This window comes from Macrotis lagotis, chromosome 7 (genome assembly GCF_037893015.1).
Source record: "Macrotis lagotis isolate mMagLag1 chromosome 7, bilby.v1.9.chrom.fasta, whole genome shotgun sequence".
Lineage (NCBI taxonomy): Eukaryota > Metazoa > Chordata > Mammalia > Peramelemorphia > Peramelidae > Macrotis > Macrotis lagotis.
Window position 1 is genome coordinate 894,235 of NC_133664.1, and position 18,230 is coordinate 912,464.

Genomic DNA, 18,230 nt, shown 5'->3' on the forward strand with positions numbered 1-18,230 from the left:
TCCTTCATTATGGAACTAGAACTGGTCACCTTAGCCCCCAACCCCCCTTCTTTTCACCACCATTTCTGTGGAGACAATTGCCTCCTCACTTCCTTCATCCATCTGTCCCTTGCTTTCCACTCACACAGCCATCCCCTACACTGAGCCCACCCCCCAGTTCAAGTATTGCAGCAGGTCTTCCTGCCTAAAGTGAAGGGGCTGCATCACACCCCTACTGCTCAGTAAACTTCTGGGATAGAAGGCTGAACTACTCAACTGCTCTCTTGGCTTTAAAAGGTTTCACAAGCCCTGAATCCAGGCTCTCAGGTGACAGTCTGTCCCCATCTCTGTAGCTTAGCACAGGTGGTTCCTCATGATTGGAGTGACTTCCACATCCCTGAATCCCCAGTTTCCTCTAAGGTGCAGTTCATCCTCCCCTACACATGTCCTCTCCTGACTCATCCATTCTCCTGGTTGTCAGAGCTACTCAAAGCAGCATCCTATATGGATAGATTATCAATTGGTCCCACCTCCTTGAGACATGACTGACCTAAACAGCTTCTTTTCCAGTCTCTGCTCCCTTCTGTGTCATCTCTCCATCTTCTCTAAGTTCCCCCTACAAGGGAAGCCTGGGGAGATCACATGGAGGGATTGCAAGGTTGTCCACATACTTTTGTTTGCCTATTTTCCATTCTTCTTCTTGTAGTTCAGTTTGCAACCCTAAATGCCCTTGGGAATGACTTTGTTTAGCAGGATATTTTCCCAAATTTTCTGTAGTCTGGTTTTACCATCTCTTGTTTCTGTCTCCATAGGATGAGATTTCTCTTAATTTGACAAATGACAAGTTTATTTTCTAAACCAGAGTTGTTTTTGGTGGGTAAGTCAAATGTTAACACTTTCTTAAGTTCTTTAGTCAGTGTTGGGATCTGCAACCAATTTCCTAATTCTGATTTTCAGTGTTTAATTTCTTAATTGTTCTTTTTTTTCCTCCACCACTCTATTATTATAAGTTTTTGTTGTAGCTCATCTGATAGTTTGCAGACTAACTGCATCAGAGAGGACTCCTGCTCATTCTGCCTTGGGCTAGAGACGCACAGACAGGCTTCTGGACAGTGCACCGGTTTTTGGTCTTCTTCCTGAATCTTCCATCTTGCTCCTTCCCAACCCATTTCAGTTGCCAAGCATCAGAGGGTGGTTGTTGTACTTGGGCAATATATGCCCTTTATTTCATCCTCAGTTTGGACCTCAAGAAGGATCAAAATGACATCACTATGTTAAAGATTGAAGTCAGTGTGTCTGGGCTATGGCTGTTCAGCTCAATGAGCTCAGAAAATTCTAAAAAGGCTGGGCTCAAATAGGTCACCTGACCACTTGGGAAGGAGATGATCCTAGATTTTGACATCTCACAATTCTGCCTTGCTCCCAGAGCACAGCTCCCTCTGATGAAGGCACACCAAACTGGGCAGTCCTGGGTCAGAGTCTCCAATGCTGCACAATCAACTTCAAAGTTCTTCAGAGAGATCTTGAGAGTGTCCTTATATTGCATTGTTTTTTCTGACCCTGCTGTGAGTGCTTGTCCCATAAAAGTCTTTTTAGGCAGTATTATCTTCGGTATTCTAACAACATGGCCAGCCCATCATAGTTGCACTCACTCTAGTAACATTTGAAAGTTTGGCTGTTTAGCTTGAGAAAGGACCTCAGTGCCTGGCATCTTCTCCTGCCAGGAGATCTTCAGAATCTTCCTAAAACAATTTAAATGGAAGCAATTCAGTTTCCTGACTTGGCACTGGTAGACCATCCAGGTTTCACAGGTATACAGCAAGGAGGTCAGTACAACAGCTCTGTAGACCCTTATGTCTGGTGGACAGTCTACTCTTCTCTCCTACACTTTCTTTCAGAGCCTCCCAGACACTGAGCCAGCTCTACAATGAGAGTGTCAACCTCATTGCCAGTGTGAACCTTCTAAGGACACTATCAAGGTAAGTGAGCTTGTACACAGTGCTCACAACTTCTTTGAACCATAATCATTTGAACCATAATCAATAGTTCTACATATGGGTGGTGTGATGCTAGCTGATGGAGTCCCTGGGTTTTCTTGGTGTTCACTGTTAGGTCAAAATGAGCCCAAGCAGTAGAGAATCGATCCCTACTTTTCTACATCTCAACTCCAGAGGCTGCACTGAGGGCATAATCATCTGCAAACGGATCATACACCAACCCTCCCTCCATTTCAGTCTTGGCTTCTCAGAAGGCAATGAGCACCAGGCCTGGAGGTAAGAAGGTTCACCTTCCTGAGTTCAAGCCTGGCCTCTGACACTGTCTATGTGACGCTGGGCACAACACTTAACCCTATTGGCAATGGCAATTGGTAAAATGAGCATCTTGGCAAGAAAACCCTACACAGGGATCACAGAATCAGACAGGACTGAAAAAGGACTTAACAACAAAGCTCCCAATTTTCCCATGACCCTTTTACAATCACTAGTATGGCACCACATGAGATCCAATATGCCATGAGAGAGTCTTTATGGTAGCTTTGGGCATATGGAAAGACCCATTTCCCAGACACCAACTCTGCTTCCGGAAGGAATCCCAAGGGATTTGTCCTTCCTGTTCCTCTCTTCATTCATTGGTAGCTAGTTGGCCCAGGATTTAGAGCATGGGCCTTGGAGTCAGGAGGATGGGAGTTCAAATACCACCTCCAGCACTTGACAATTACTGGCTGTGTGACCCTGTGCAAGTAACTTAATCCTGATTGCCCCACATCCAGGGCCATCTCTAGTCACCCTGAATCATATCTAGCCACTGGATCCAGAAGATTCTGGAGGAGAAAGTAAGGCTGGTGACTTATCATAGCATCTTCACTCAAATCTAGTTCATATGCTTGTCATAGCATCTCCTCCCTGATGTCATGGTCTTCTTTAAGAAGGAAGGACAAAACATCATTATCCTCCTCCTCCTCCTCCTCCTCTCTTCATTCCTAGTTTATTAGGAATTTTTTTTCTTCAGATAGTTTTTATATCTCCTATTTCAATTGGCCAATTTTATTTTTAAAGGAGTTGGCTTTTTTTTTGTTTTTGCTTTTTGTGGGGCAGTGGGATTAAGTGACTTGCCCAAGGTCAAAGTGCTAGTAAGTATCAAGTGACTAAGGTCAAATTTGAACTCAGGTCCTCCTGATTTCAGGACCCATGCTCTATTCACTGAGCCTACTAGCTGCCCTCAGGAGTTGTTTTCTTCAGTCAATTTTTGTGTTTCCTTTTCTAAACTGTTGAATTTCTCTTGTACTTCTTTTCTCAATTTTTCTATTTGATTTTTTTAAGTTCTTCCAAGAGGTCTTTTTGGCCTGGAAGACCCAATCACATTCTTCTCTGGGGCTTCACATGTAGTCCTTTTTCATCATGTTCTGAAATGGTGCTGTGATCTTCCTTATCGCCAAAGTAGTTCTCTATGGGCAGGACATTTCTCTGACTTTTTTTTAACTTAGTTTGAACTCTGCTCCTGGGCCACAGGGGCACTGTTCCAAACTTCTTGTGTTGAAGGAGAGGCCTGTTCCCAGACTTTCCATGGCCTCCAATGCTAGCAGCTTGTTTTGCTAAGGCCTGATCGCACCGGCCGCACAGGAAGTCTAGGACTCTCAATCTGCTGTCTGTGCTGGTGTTGGCGCCCTTATCCCTGGTCTGCTGAGTCAGGACCAGGGAACCTTGAATGCAGAACTTTGCTGAGGCTGAGGGACTCTTCTGTCCCCTATCTGCACTAGTCCCTGCTCCCTCTCCACCCAAGTGAGACAGACCTTTCCTGACATCCTTGCAAGTTAAATTAAGTTGGAAAAATGCTCCAATCTGTCTTTTTATGAGTTCTATTGTTCCAGAATCCATTTAGAGACTTGATTAATGTTGTTTTTGAGAGAAGCCCAGGAGAGCTTCGGGAAGTTCCTAGCTTTTCTCAGACACCTTTGGCTCTGCGCCCCCCCCCTTTCATTTCTATTAACAAAGTTAAGAGTGATAGGATTCAACTCCTCCAGGAGCATGTCCATGAAGTCACATGACAAAAACCTCACATAAACAAGACCAAGAGTCAAATTAAAGTTTGCTGAAGTCTAAAAACAGTATGATGTTAGCTCCCATCTCCCTTTCCCCACCACTCTGCTTCTGTCATCAAAAGGAATTGCACAGGAATGGTGTCAAGATCCATTTCATGAATGAGAGCGGCAATGAACATTTCTTTACAAAGTGACCCCCCCCCCCAGAATAGGTGGCCTTTGTAAAGCTGACTCAGTCTATTTCCCTGGGCCAAAACTTGCAAGAGTTTATACTCTACTGGCACAGCCTCCAAGAGCCCAGGGTCATCTCCTCTTCACAATGAGTAATTAAAGTAGGCCATCAAAGTTGGGGGGGGGGGCACATGCTAATATCAATCCCCCCCCCCAATATCAATTTCCAAAGACAGTGCCTGAGAAAACATCAACAATTACTTAGCTAGACAAAGTCTTCATGAGGATCATCTCCATGTGAACTGAGAGCATTGTCAATGGGTGCTTTAGCAGAAAAGAAGTTTGTTACCATACAATACCACACAATGAACCACAGCCTCATCACCTCACAGTCAAAAATCAGAGAAGACAAGCTCTCATTGATCCCAAAAACATTCAACTTGGCAGAACAAAATGCCATCTTATGGCTCTTCACCAAGGTGTCTCTGACACACATACCAAGTGACCCTATGATAAACAGATGCCACGTTCAGCTGGGAAGCAGAGGGGCTCACCAACACAACAGAGGCATCAGAGGGATTCCCTATGGATTGAGAGATCCTGCAGAGGCTCTTGTTTGGGGTCAACATTGCTGACTCATACTAAGTCCCAAATGCTTCAGTGGATGAGAACTAAAACAAATGAAAGGAGTTTGACCTGTCCAGATGTAGATTGCCCAGATTTCCCATGCATCTAAGAGTGTTGGGATGGGGTTGACAGAATGGAGGAAAAGACTGAGCTGGGAATCAAAACAGCTCCTGCCTCCTCAGAGCTGATAGTCATTTGTTAGTAGGTGGTGAACTCTTACACAACCATCTTGCAGTCAGTAGTCACACTAGAGGACCTCAAAGAAAGCACTGGAGAGGATTAGGGAACATCTGAGCAGGCTGAACACCATGGCAAGGGCCAGGGTGAAGCTGGGCAGACCTTTCCTGGTTGAACTCTGGGGAGGCCAAAAGGGTTGGCATTGCAGCAAACACCCCCATCAGCTAGAGACCAGATCCCTCTGAAGGGATTTATCCTTGCCCTGGAAAGCAAGGATGGTAAACCATTTGGGCTCATCACTCAGTAGGAGCTTAAGCAATGCTACAGTCTCAATCTTTGAGATTCATTTCAATTGTGCCTTCTTCAATGAATACTTCATAGAATTCATGGCATTAGTCCCTCCCATGTACCTAATGTTGCCACCACAAGGTGAGCCTGCCTCTGTCCTTGGTCTCCTTGTCAAGTGAATTTGTACTAAGCTAAGAGTTCAACTGAAGTAGGAAATCATGAATAACACTGCTGCAAAAACAGGGTACACCCATGGATGGAAGAACCTGGTTTACTGAAAGCTTAGGGAGAGACAATTCCAATACCCAGGGGTATTTTAGAGATCTCTTGAGAGAAATAGCCCATTCTATGCCACCACCACTTATTGCTAGCTCTGCAGTCTGGGGACAATGGGAAGAAGACTAATTCTATTTCCTTCCAAACACTGTCTTACACTGAACCTTTCCACCTCTGTTTTGGAAATGTAGACTCCAGAATTTCCCATGTGGGCTGACCTGGACAGGGGCCAGAGTCTCATTCCTGGGATTAGTCCTGGCTTTCTTGGCTGCCTTCCTCAACTCTACAGGCCACACTTTTCTCTCCTTACTTCAACAAGCTATAGCAAGTGCTATCCTGTCAATCACACACTGTAGCAGAGACACTCAAATGAAGCTGGACTCTTGGTCTAGACATTCCTTCTAAAAACACAAAGCATAATCCATCCACATACTGCACCCTCCCATATACAAGTTCCCAACAGCTTGGGAGAAGCTTTCTAACAGATACTGAATGCCCTTTGCCACATTACTCAAGATGCTCTCACTTCCTGGGTTCTGTGTTATGTATCTCATCCATAATGCCAATAGAACAGTGGCAGAAAAAAGAGCAATCTGTTTCTGGGAGAAGATTTGCCCAAAGGCAATCCAGGTCCACTCTGGACACAATATGACCATTTGCATTGGCTGTCCCATGAGTGACTGAATCTACTCAAGCTGTTGAGAGGTGATGGATGGAGGCTCAATCATGTCTGAGGAATCACTTACCCCAAAGGAGCATCTGGAGGACCTAGCTGCCCACAGAGAGAATCCATATACTTCCTTATTTATCATGTTGTTACCTATACAGACTCCTTCAATTCTCCAGTATGACTGAATCTCACAACCTTTAGGAGGCACATATCTGCTTATGTTTCCTCTGCAGCTCCCTTCCCTCTCCAAAATGGGTGACTAGGATCCCATTGGCTAATTAGTAGACATTCAATAAAGCAGGTCAAACTATGCCCTCAGTCTAGAAATAGCACTTGGCTCAATACCCTGTAAGGGACCCTGGGACAACTCACAAGCCCTGGGACAAATTCCTTTCCTGGCTGTTACCATCTCCCCTATTATAATGAGAGCTCCCTTTGAAGACAGGCACTGCTGCTATCTCTCAAAATGATATCCCCATGGCTTAGAAGTGCCTGGCACAACTCTGTGCTTTTCCTTCCTTCATTTACTCACCAAAATGGTCCCAACACTAGTCATTTATCTGAATCTTTACCTGGGGTTGCAAGTCAACTCAGATAAGAAAGAGCCAAAGACTTCATCTGACTTCCTCTCCAATCCTCCCATTTTTACCTTGTCAAATCACAACCTGGGTACTTCTCATCATTCACTGCCTTCACTCCTAATTATGAGTTGCTTGAACAAAGGTCAAAGTCAAATTCTGTTCACTACAAATCTGTGTGTCCTCATCTCTATTGCTGCAGCAAGACAACATTTTTTCACCTTCTTGATTCACTATCCCAATCACTATAGCACACTTCCCAAACTTTTCCATCCCTCTTTGAGCTTTCCTTGGCTTGTCTCCAGGCATGCTCTCAGTTAAAGACCTTGTATCATTCATTACTAACAAGTAAGCCATTGGTAGAGAGCTCCCTCTTCTCCCCTCTTCCACTTCACCCTTTTCCTTGCCAAAATAAAGTCATTTCTGTTCATACACAAAAGATTTCACTTCATCCCATCCTCTCCTCTCCAGACTTTCTCTCTCATTAGTCCTCAATATCTCCCTGTCTACTGGTTGCTCCCCTCCTACCTAACAGCCACTATTGTCTTGTATCTCTCTTCCTTTCACAGCTAAACTAAGAATACTGTCTCTACAATCAATGCTTCTACTTCCCGTCTTTACTGCAATCTGACTTCTGACCTCAACATTCAACATGAACCATTAAATGGCCTTTTCTTCACCTTCATCCTTTTTGATCTATCTGCAACTGTTGATGCTTCTCTTTCATGCATTTGTTCTTGGCTCTCTTCATTCTCCCAGCCCTCCCTTCCACTCCTGTTTTCTTGGATGAATCATCCTCTAGCTCACAAACTGCCAGTGTTTCCCAATGATCTAGCCTGGTACCTCTTCTTCCCTAGATGACCTCTTCAGTCCCCATTCCATGATCTTTGGGCTGATGATTCCCAAATCTACAAAACCCATAATGCGTTTCTTCATTGCCTTTTGGGGGACTCAACTTTTCCTTTCTTTGGACACTGTAGCTCATGGATATACATCAACCATGGAAGAAGACCTTTGCTATAAGAGGTAAGTGCTCTAACTATAAGGAGAGACAGTTGATTCAGAAGTGACCTTCCCACTGGAAATCAGATTTTGGGGGTTCATTAAAATATGGCTGATGTACTTTTTTTTTAGGTTTTTGCAAGGCAAATGGGGTTAAGTGGCTTACCCAAGACCACACAGCTAGGTAATTATTAAGTGTCTGAGACTGGATTTGAACCCAGGTACTCCTGACTCCAAGGCCGGTGCTTTATCCACCTAGCCGCCCCACTGATTTACTTTTATCAGGTGCTTGACAAACTGTTGCCTCTTTGCTTCTCTCCTCCAAGTATTAATGAAATAGCAGTGTGAGGCAGCCATACTGACTCACTTTAGAATTCTTGATTCTTACTCCTAATCCACAGTACATCTTTCACTAAGCTTCACTAACTCAAATTGAAGACTGAATCAAATCATTTATGAAATTTCTCAACCACTGTGAGTGCAGCCATAAATATCATGATATAAGCTATAATCAGTTTTTAACTGAACAGATACCTTTATTCAGTCCAAGACTTTTTATATAAATTTTATTGATAACTTGTTTTGAAATTGCCAGAGTCCCAATATAACCATTCCCCAAATAAATGTAGATTTTCATGTCTATTGATCTCAGCGTTACTGAATTATGATTCTTTCTGTTTAGTCTTTTCATTCATCTACATTTCATTTTTTTTAAACCAGCATCAAATGGTTTCAATTAATTACTGACTGACCATATAATCTGAGATACAGAAGTCTACAGCTTGTTGTTACAACGTGCATGCAGGGTAACTGGAATAAGCCAACAGAACTGGAGGAAGGCACTGGGTTCTTAGTGGAGTGAAGAAAGGATTTCTGTCAAAGGTTCATTTTGACTGGGACTGGGAAGCCAGGGAAACCCTCCAGAAGGCAATATGGGGACAAGCTGTGTAAACTACTATACCCGTATAGTAATGTAGGTGACACTGCTATTTTTACACTATCTTGATATAGTTCAGCCACAGATACTAACTATCTCTTTATATGAGTCAGTCTTTGTTGCTTACAACAAAATCTTAAGCATTTCCTAGTTTTCTCCTTGATTCTGCTAGAGTAAAATAGTTATAGTGCTAATTTTCAGGGTCGCTGCGTACGCTTACTACCTTACAGAAGCAACTGTCTCACTTAGCTTCTTTGATGATCCTCTAGGATTTTCTAAAGTAGTCATCATATCATAAATAAAACCCAATAGTTGTTATTGAATTTGAAGCCCTTAAACTGTCTCATTGTTGGCACCAACATTCTTAGAACTGTGGGGTATAAGGGCAGAGGAAGAGTCCTCATATCTCTTCTCCTGGTCTGACTGGGAAAGTTTCTACAACCCTTGGTGTCTACTGCAGCAACACTTGGGTTCTTAGACACTATGAGATTGGTTTATATGAGGTTGATTCGAAGTATTAGTTCATGAAATTCTGGTCTGCATTCTCCTCCCAAAAACTGCGTAGGGGATCTATCAAACCTGTTCATAGACTTAACAAAACAACAACAACCAAAACTCTGTATGTTCCTTTTCTGCTCAATTCCCCTGACTGTAGAGGCAGTGATTTCTTTGAGTCATGAACCTCTCTAAGCTGATCTGGGGATGGAGAGTCAGCACAATCACACTCGCCCCCCCAGATCATCCTAAGGCCTCCCCATTTAGGAGACCTTGTTGTATTTGGAATATTCACTTGGCAGTGGGAAGCATCTTAGGAAAGTACTCATCTCCTGTCTCACAGTTATATTAATCATCAACAGACCAATGAACCAAGTCATTTAGGTGACTGAAGCTATCCTCCAGGGACTGTGTACTTTTAACATTTAGAAGGGAGAGTTTAAAGAGATACTTCAAGGCCACCTTCAGCGAGGAGTCAAATGCTCCTTTTGCCTTTATTCTTTGTGATCAGCAAACAAATAAAGCAGCATCTTCCAATTTTAAGACAATTCCATGACTGTGAAGACATCTGCTGAAGAAAACTGCATAAATGCAGGAGAGAAACCATATGTAAAAAATATTTATAGCAGAACTTTTAGCATTGCATCGACCTGGAAACCAATTAAGTGCCCATCACTTGGAAAATGGCTGAAAAAATTATGGTTTATGAGTGTAATGGAATACTATTGTGCAATAAGAAATAATGAAAATGACAGCTTCAAAGAAGCGTGGGTAAACCAGCAGAATCATTTATACAGCAACTACCACATAGGAAAGCAAAACAACACTGCCAGATTTCAGATTAGAATTTTAATCACTGTGATACCCAGAGGTGACTTCAGAAGACTGAGGATGAATCCTGTTTACTACTTTGCAGACAGAAAGCATACTTTTTCCCCAGACATGATGATGGTTGCTCTGTTCTACTGAATATATGTGTTCACCTAAAAGAGAGCATTGTTGGTGGCATGGAAAGGAAGAAGTTATGGAGGAAGGGGAGCTAAGAAAAAAGTCTACACACAAGAGAAGGTTCAAATTAATTGGATTAAAACCCCAAATAGTCCCTGTGCTCTCAGCTCCCTGCCTCTTTCCTAGCCCTCGTGTCTCTGCCTGGTAGCCTCCACAGGGGCTGTTCCTTAGACCAGCACCCAGACCAACTTGTCTGCCTTCATATCTGCCAAGCATCTGGAGGAGAAGCTGGAGGGTCTGGCCAGGAACTTGCTAGCCATCACTTTGCTGATGTGCTTTGGTCATGTGAAGATCATTTTCTTTGGTAAGAAAAAAGACAAAAGTTAACAGAAAGAAGAAAGGTGGATATGGTAAAGTTCTCTCTGCTCTGATGTCAGATTCTGGGTAAGGTTTTGCCTCTAGGATCATGTCCCTCTTTCTGTATTCATTCTCAGTTAGCTCCTCTTGGCTCCTTGTCTCTATGCTTCTTAAAATCTAAGCCAGTACTGATGCCTTGTTGCTGGAGGTGTGTAGACTGGTCCAGTTTTGATCCAATAATACTACTACTACTAGGTGTGTGTCCAAAAAAAAGGAAAAGGACAAAATGTACAAAAATACTTGTGGCAGATCTTTGTGTAGTCTATGGATGGAATAGAATTCTACTGGGTTGGAAGAAATGATGAATGGGCAGATTTCAGAAAAGTCTGGAAGAACTGACCTGAACTGATGCTGAATGCAGTGAGCACAACCAGGAGAGCACCGTACATAGGAACGACAACAATGGAACAATGCTCAGCTCTTGTCAGCACTACAGTGAGTCAGGACAAATGACTCATGATGGAAAATACCATCCCCCTCCAGAGAGAACTGAAGGCATCTGAATGCAGAGCAAAACTTACTATGTTCACTTTCTTTTTTTCGTGGTTCTTTTCTTTTGGCTTGCTTCTTCTTCCACAACATGACTAATATGGAAATATTTGAAATGATTGTACATACACAACTTATTTTTTTTTTTAGGTTTTTGCAAGGCAAATGGGGTTAAGTGGCTTGCCCAAGGCCACACAGCTAGGTCATTATTAAGTGTCTGAGACCAGATTTGAACCCAGGTACTCCTGACTCCAAGACCGGTGCTTTATCCACTATGCCACCTCGCCACCCCCATACACAACTTATACCAAATTTCTTACTAACCTGGGACGAAGATAACTTGGAACTCAAAAGTTTTTAAAAAATGAACGCTCCCGGGGCAGCTAGGTGGTGCAGAGGATAGAGCACCAGCCTCGGAGTTCGCAGGACCTAAGTTGTGTGACCTTGGACAAATCACTTAACTTCCCCCATTGCTTTGCAAAATTTAAGAAAACTGATTGCTACAAATTGTCTTTACATGTAATTAGGAAAAAAATGGCACAGCTTAAAATAAAATGATGAACTAAAAAAAAAAAACTTAGCTGACTGAGGAATTCTGAGTAGAGGGGACATGCTTAGGATGATAATTCTAGACCTGGAGGGAACTCAGGGAACATGTAGTCCAGCTCGGCCCTCATTTGATAGATGAAGAGCCAAGAGTCAGAAGTGAAGTGACTTGTCCAGAGTCATACAGGTCAGAGGGCAGAGACAGAACTGGAACTCATATCCCCTGACTCCCAGTCTAGTCCTCCTCCCCCTTGTGTGGTAGTACTTCCCAGACGTTCTCCCCTCCCCTTTCATTCGAATCAGGTTTTGGCAGTGCTGCTTTCCCTTCAGAGACACTGTGGCCAAGGGGTCCTGCCTCTCCTTCCTGGGGAAAATTAACATTTGTTTTCACTCTGTCCACTTTCCTGCTCAGGGGACAAGTTCACAGTACAAACTTTTAGCTCTTCTGGGCCCCATTGCTCAACAAACAGAATCTGCTCCCCTTCATGACCACAGTGCAACAATCCACGTCACCAATGAGTTGCAGCATCAGGTTGGACACACCTACTCTAAAGTCTTCCTTCCCTTCAGCCAGAATCACTTTCCCACCCACTGAAAGATGAAAATCTAGAATGTGTCTGCTACCACACTGCCCTCATCCAAGACCCACCAGGTAGCCAGAGAGTTGGCTTCCATCACCTTCTCCTTCTCCCAGAACAATTCTTCACCCAAATCTTCCCCAATTCTCTCTCCACCCCTCCACCTTCAAGAGGAGAATAGCTTCATAATCCTTAAAGCTACTTGCCACCCATTAGACACCTGGCCTACCCTAAGCTTCAGGTAACACCATGAGGGCAAATTTACTTCCAAAGAACCATAACCAAGTCATCAGGTCAGAGTTTCTCTGGGATGATATATTCAAGTTTTCCCAAGGGGATAGCCTTTGGGATCTCAGACCCTCAGGATCTTGTGGATACTGTTAGTACACAGGTATGCGGACCACAATGTGCATCCTAGTCCTCCTTACAAAGCTCGTTGGTAGATTCTGTACTCAAGGTCTCTAGCAATTAACAGCAAAGCCCAAAGCAGTTGACTTTCCCAAGGAAAAAAAGCAAAAAGCAAAAATACAAAAGGAAAGGTTCAGATAAACCAAGTCCCCAGGCCTGTGCAGTCATGCTCCTGACAGTATGAAGGGAGTTCTGTCCTGGAGAGAAGGGATAAGGGGGAAATTCTGGCCTGCTAGTACAATTGGCTGCCAGGCCAGGGACTCCAGTCAGAACTCCTCTTATGTTGCATTAATTATCTGCAACACAGAAATAAAAGTCTAAACTCAGGCTGCAATGAGAAAACGATGTCCCTCCTTGCTCCCAACAGATGAAAATATGGACCAGAGATTTCTTAGCTTTCATGACTGACTAAGTGTTTAAATATACCAGTGAGAAAAGGAATGCTGAGTCAATGCATTTCTTTCATACTGACCTTTAAAAATATTGTTTTCAGGTTGGATGGATCCGCCCTCTTAGTTAAAGTCACCTATAAACATAAAGATATTTATGTTATAATCAATCAAAAGCAGAAAGGCAGAAAGAAGCAAAATATAAGTTAAAAACCAAGGGATCCCATTCTCATAGGGTAGAACCTAACCCCTCATTGTACAGCAGATCGTTCAGGGCTAAGAAGAGAATGAAGTTTCCAGCATGGTCGCAGTATGTGAAAACCTAAACCAGGCACTCTCATACTTTTTGAGCCGCCCCCCCCCAACCCTTAAAATTATCTGAGAACTTTCATGAGCTTTTGTGAGTATGAGTTAGATATACCACGTATTCAAAATTAAAACAACTTATTATTATGGAAAGTTTTGACCTGGTCCATCCTGAAAGTTTTGGGGGAACCTTGGGGTCCCTAGCTCCACTCTGGGAGTGAGTCTCAGTCTGGATTCAACCCAATTTCCTGGAGAGCACAGCATATAAGTGGGAGGTGCAAGGCTGCTGAAGAATTTGTCTTTTTGCTGAGGTCAATAGCCTTCAGGCTAAGACGATAGTCTCCTGAAGGCAGTTTGCCTCCAAAACCTTCAAGGTCTATGGTCCCCCGATACTAAAGACTCTTAGCTGGGCAAGCCAGGATTCCAGGCCCCTCCAGGACTTTGGTTTTAGAGTCCCCTCAATTGACAGTTAAGGGAGTTGTGGAACTTGTGATTTCAGACCCAATGCATGGTCTCCTGGAGCAGGTCAGACTACTTGAGTCCCTAGCTTTACACAGACATGGAGGCTCAAGCTACTCAGATCAGAAAACATTCTCCCACAAATAAGAACCAAAGTCCAGGGCTAGCTGTCACTGTATTCACATGAAAAACTGATGAGGGGAGCAGGACCAGTCTTCCTATTATCACCTCCATTTGTCAGGGGAGGAACCTTGAAGCTCAGAGATGAGGCCAACAACCTGATATCACAGTCAGAGGGGGCACATGTCAGACTCTGCCATGTCCTGAAAGAATTAGGAGGGGTTTGTGGCTTTGGACATTGTGCAGGACACCTAGCCCAGATCCAGAGGGAAGGACACTAAGAAGAGAGCTGGGTCCAGAACCCCAGGAAAGAATGTTTGCTCTCCTCCCTCCCCTGGCAGTTCCCAAGGCTACAGCTACCAATGATCTGATAAAGAGACCAGGAATCCATGAAGCACCTTTCATTTTACAAAGTGCTTTCCCATTCTTGTCACATCAGTTCCTCACAACGACCCTGGGAAGTGGGGAACAACTCCATCACACTACACAGCAGCTTCTTAATCCTGACTCTGAGTCACCCCTGAGCCACCATCTAGTTTCAGGGTGAAATAATTATCAAATCATATTTAACCCAAAATTTAGGTGGTTCAAGTAGCAGATATGACAGATCTGGAATGGCAAGCAAATAAGCTAATCTGAACTTTTTTTTTGATGGGGAAGGGGTAGGGGAGGAGTCCCAGTAAGAAAATTCTTTCTCCCAAAGAAAATCACTAACTACTCTGAAATTTGAGGTCTTAGGAAGCTGCAAGGGTATTTGTCCAGCCACAGCCTGGATAATCAGAGGTAGGACTTGACTACACTAGATGTTCCTAACTCTGAAGCAGGATCTCTAAATCTAATTCATTTTCAATTCAACAGTTCTTTTTTTTAAAAAATGGCCTGGAAAGGGTTGAGGATGGGAAGACCAAGCCAATCTCCAAGGAAACACATTGCTCCACTCACCCCAGTCCCCCGAGAAAAGTCTGCACCAAGTCAGCAAAAGCAAAACACTAAGGGAAGGCAGCAGAGCATCAGGAGGGTGGCCTTTAGTAATAAAAAACTGGTTTATGGGCTATTTCAAAGACTGACCCCCAGGGTCTTTCTGGAGATACATCACTAGTACCTATTCCTGGATTTCCTACCAACTCAACCTCCAATTGCTGACTTGGGTTCCACTTGTGCCTCTGGCTTGTCTTTGGGGCCTCTGACTTTTATCTTCTGCCAAGCTTTAGTGGTTATCTTTTTGATTTGGGCTCTGGAACCATGACCCCTCTAAACAGTTTAATGAATCATTCACTACTCCAATACAATCACTCAAATAGAGAACCACTCTAAGATGCATCTGAAAAAATATGGGAGGTGGGAGGCAGGAGATGGTGCTCTGGCTTCCCACACTGCAACCCTTCCCTCTTGGAAGTTGGTGGCATTCCTCCTGGAGGGCAGGGATTGTCACTCTGCCTTTGTGCTCCACAGCATCTGGCACACTCTCTAAGGGTCAAATCAATGCTGGATGACTTGATAGCTGCCCCAGCCAGGATAAACAATGAAAGCCACAGAGAAAATACAGAGCAAGTTTCTGAACCAGACTGTCCAGTCAAGTCAACACCAAGCATTCCTTAGGCATCTTCTAGGCCCCAAGCCCTGTACTGAGCACCAGGAAGATGGCCCACAGGTCACAACCCAGAAGGCTACAAGAAGACCAGATGAATCCTAGTCAGTCCTTCCGGAGCTCCCCAGATGCTGGCTCTGACCCAAGGACCCAGTTAAGGAAGGAAGGCTGGAAAAACCCTTCAATGCAAGACACTGACCCTAGAAACAAATCTTCCAAGGAAAATACAGCTTGGACAGAAAGAAGGTCTACTGGAATTCTGAGGAAAAAGGAAGAGGGAAAAGTGATACAATAAATGAAATGAGAGCTCTGAAGCAGGGGTTCTTAATCGGAGGCTCAGCACTTTTTTTTCCCCCAATTTTGACAGCTGCATTTCAATACAACAGGTTTCCTTTGTAAGCCTCTGTGGTGTGCTTTATGAATTTAAGAATATGATGCTGAAAAAAGGTCCATAGTTTCAGTAGCTGACCAGAAAAGGAGACCAAGGCATACGAAAAGTTAAGAACCCCTGGGAAAGAGGAAAGAATTCAAAAGGAGAGCTGAAGAAGAAGCAGCAACTTAAGACAAGAGACCCAAAACCTTATTTAAATGAAAGGCTCACTAAATGGAAACCAAAGATTCCATGACAAAAGAAAACACAGAACAAAATGAAAGTGCTGAGGAGACAGAAAAGAGTTCTAACCTTGGAAGGTCACTGGCACAAACACTCAGGAGAAGCAGATCTTGAAAAACTACACTTCAAAAGGAAAAATGATAAAGACATCAAAGTAACTTCATTAAAAAAAAGTTTAAACCAACTGGGGAAGCACTTTTAATGAAATAGAAGATTTTGAAACTACAAACTAGAAATCTTGAAATGCAAATGAAAAACCCAATAGAAACATAGAAAAGGGACTACATTAAAATAATAAAAAAAGCTACATTCCAATAAATAGTTTACTTTTCAATGGAAGAAACAAAGGTTACCTCAGAATCCAGGAATCTTCTAAGCAATGGAAAGAGCACCACAGTTCAAATCAGGCCTCAGACACTTGACAATTTACTAGCTATGTGACCTTGGACAAGTCACTTAACCTTGATTTGCCTGGTAGTCCTGATTCATATCTACCCAATGCACCAGATGACCAGAGAAGGAAGTGAGGCTGGTGACTTTGCCCAGGCCCCCTTCCCTCAAATTTAATTTATTTGCTTGTCATGACATTGCCTCCCTTGATGTCATAGTCTTCTTCAAGAATGAAACATCATCAGTGTTATATTATGTAATTTTACTATCTCATACTTTATTTTTCTTCCTTAAGGATATGATTTCTCTGTCATCACATTCAACTGAGATCAATGTATAACATGGAAACAATGTAAAGACTAACAGAATGACTTCTGTGGGGGTTGGGGGAAGCAAGAATGGGGGGGAATTGTAAAACTCAAAATAAATAAAATCTTTTTAAAAAAAGAATGAAACATCATCACAGTGCAGTCAGCGCAGAGGTGATGGCCTGGCAAAGAACTGAAGGGTAAAGGAGGTGAAGGACAAAGGGAGGATGGAACATAGGGTGAGGGATCATGAGTCAAGAGACAGACTGACAAAAACCTAGGACTCAAGGATACTCACTAACTTAATAAACATCACATCAAAGAAAGCTCCAAATCATTAAGGAGAGAAAGGGAAATAAAAAACTAATTCTGAGGCTTTACCTCATACCCAGCAAACTGGCAAAATTGACCCAAGTGTGAAAACTAGTTAAATTTGGAAGGCTAATGAGAAATGAGACACATCAGTGCACTGTTAGTGGAGCCTGAGAATCAATACACCCATTCTGGAAAGCCATTTGGAATCACAAGAGCAAAGTGGATAAATGGGCTAAACCTTTGACTCAGATTCCTGGGCTGAGTATTACAAGGGGCTCAATGTCAGAGAGAAATCTCTACAGCCAGGAAAACACTAAGGGTGCCATTTTTATGTTAGCAAAGGCCTAGATGCAAAATAGATCCCTTGACCCTTTTTTGCAGAGGGGGGTTTCACCTACACAGGTTTGGATAAAGTTGATCTCTATGTTGATCTGAATTCTTTCTCTCTCCTCCCTCTTTTAAAAATACCTTGTTCCCTGGAAGGGATCATGAAAAAGAGGGTAAAAAAACATCACTTGTACAAAAATATTCATAGCAGCCTTGTTTGTGGTAGAAAGTAAGTGAATGTGGTATATGTAAGTTATGGAACACTAGTGTTCTATTAGGAACCAGGAGGGATGGGAATTCAGAGAAGCCTGGAAAGATTTGCATGAACTGATGCTGAGTGAGATGAGCAGGACCAGAAAAACATTGTGCACCCTAACAGCAACATGGGGGTGATGATCAACCTTCTTCAGTGCCACAATCAGGCACAATTTGGGGCTGTCTGCTATGGAGAAAACCATCTGTATCCAGAGAAAGAATTGTGGATTTTGAAAAAGACCAAGGACTATTACCTTAAAATTTTTTTAAAAAGTTATCTTATTATGTAATTTTGCTATCTCTTATACTTTATTTTTTCCTTAAGGATATAATTTCTCTCTCAACATATTCAATTTTGATCAATATATACCATGGAAACAATGTAAAGACTATCAGACTGCCTTCTATAGGGGGTCAGGGAAGGAAATGAGATTGGGAGAAAAATTGTAAAATTCAAAACAGAATTTTAAAAAAGTTAAAAAAAAACCTTTTTTCTAGGATGGCTCTCTGAGGAAAAGGGCAAGAGATAGGAGGA

The 18,230-nt window shown here is 42.9% G+C and overlaps 1 protein-coding gene across 1 annotated transcript in view; it reads right to left on the reverse strand.

Moving 5' to 3' along the window:
• SLC25A13 (solute carrier family 25 member 13) overlaps nucleotides 1-18,230 on the reverse strand; it is an 82,554-nt gene that overhangs the window by 57,091 nt on the left and 7,233 nt on the right. The window contains exon 2 of the mRNA XM_074195359.1: nucleotides 13,098-13,151. Coding sequence (XP_074051460.1) covers nucleotides 13,098-13,151 — 54 coding nt within the window. The remainder of the gene's footprint in view (nucleotides 1-13,097; nucleotides 13,152-18,230) is intronic.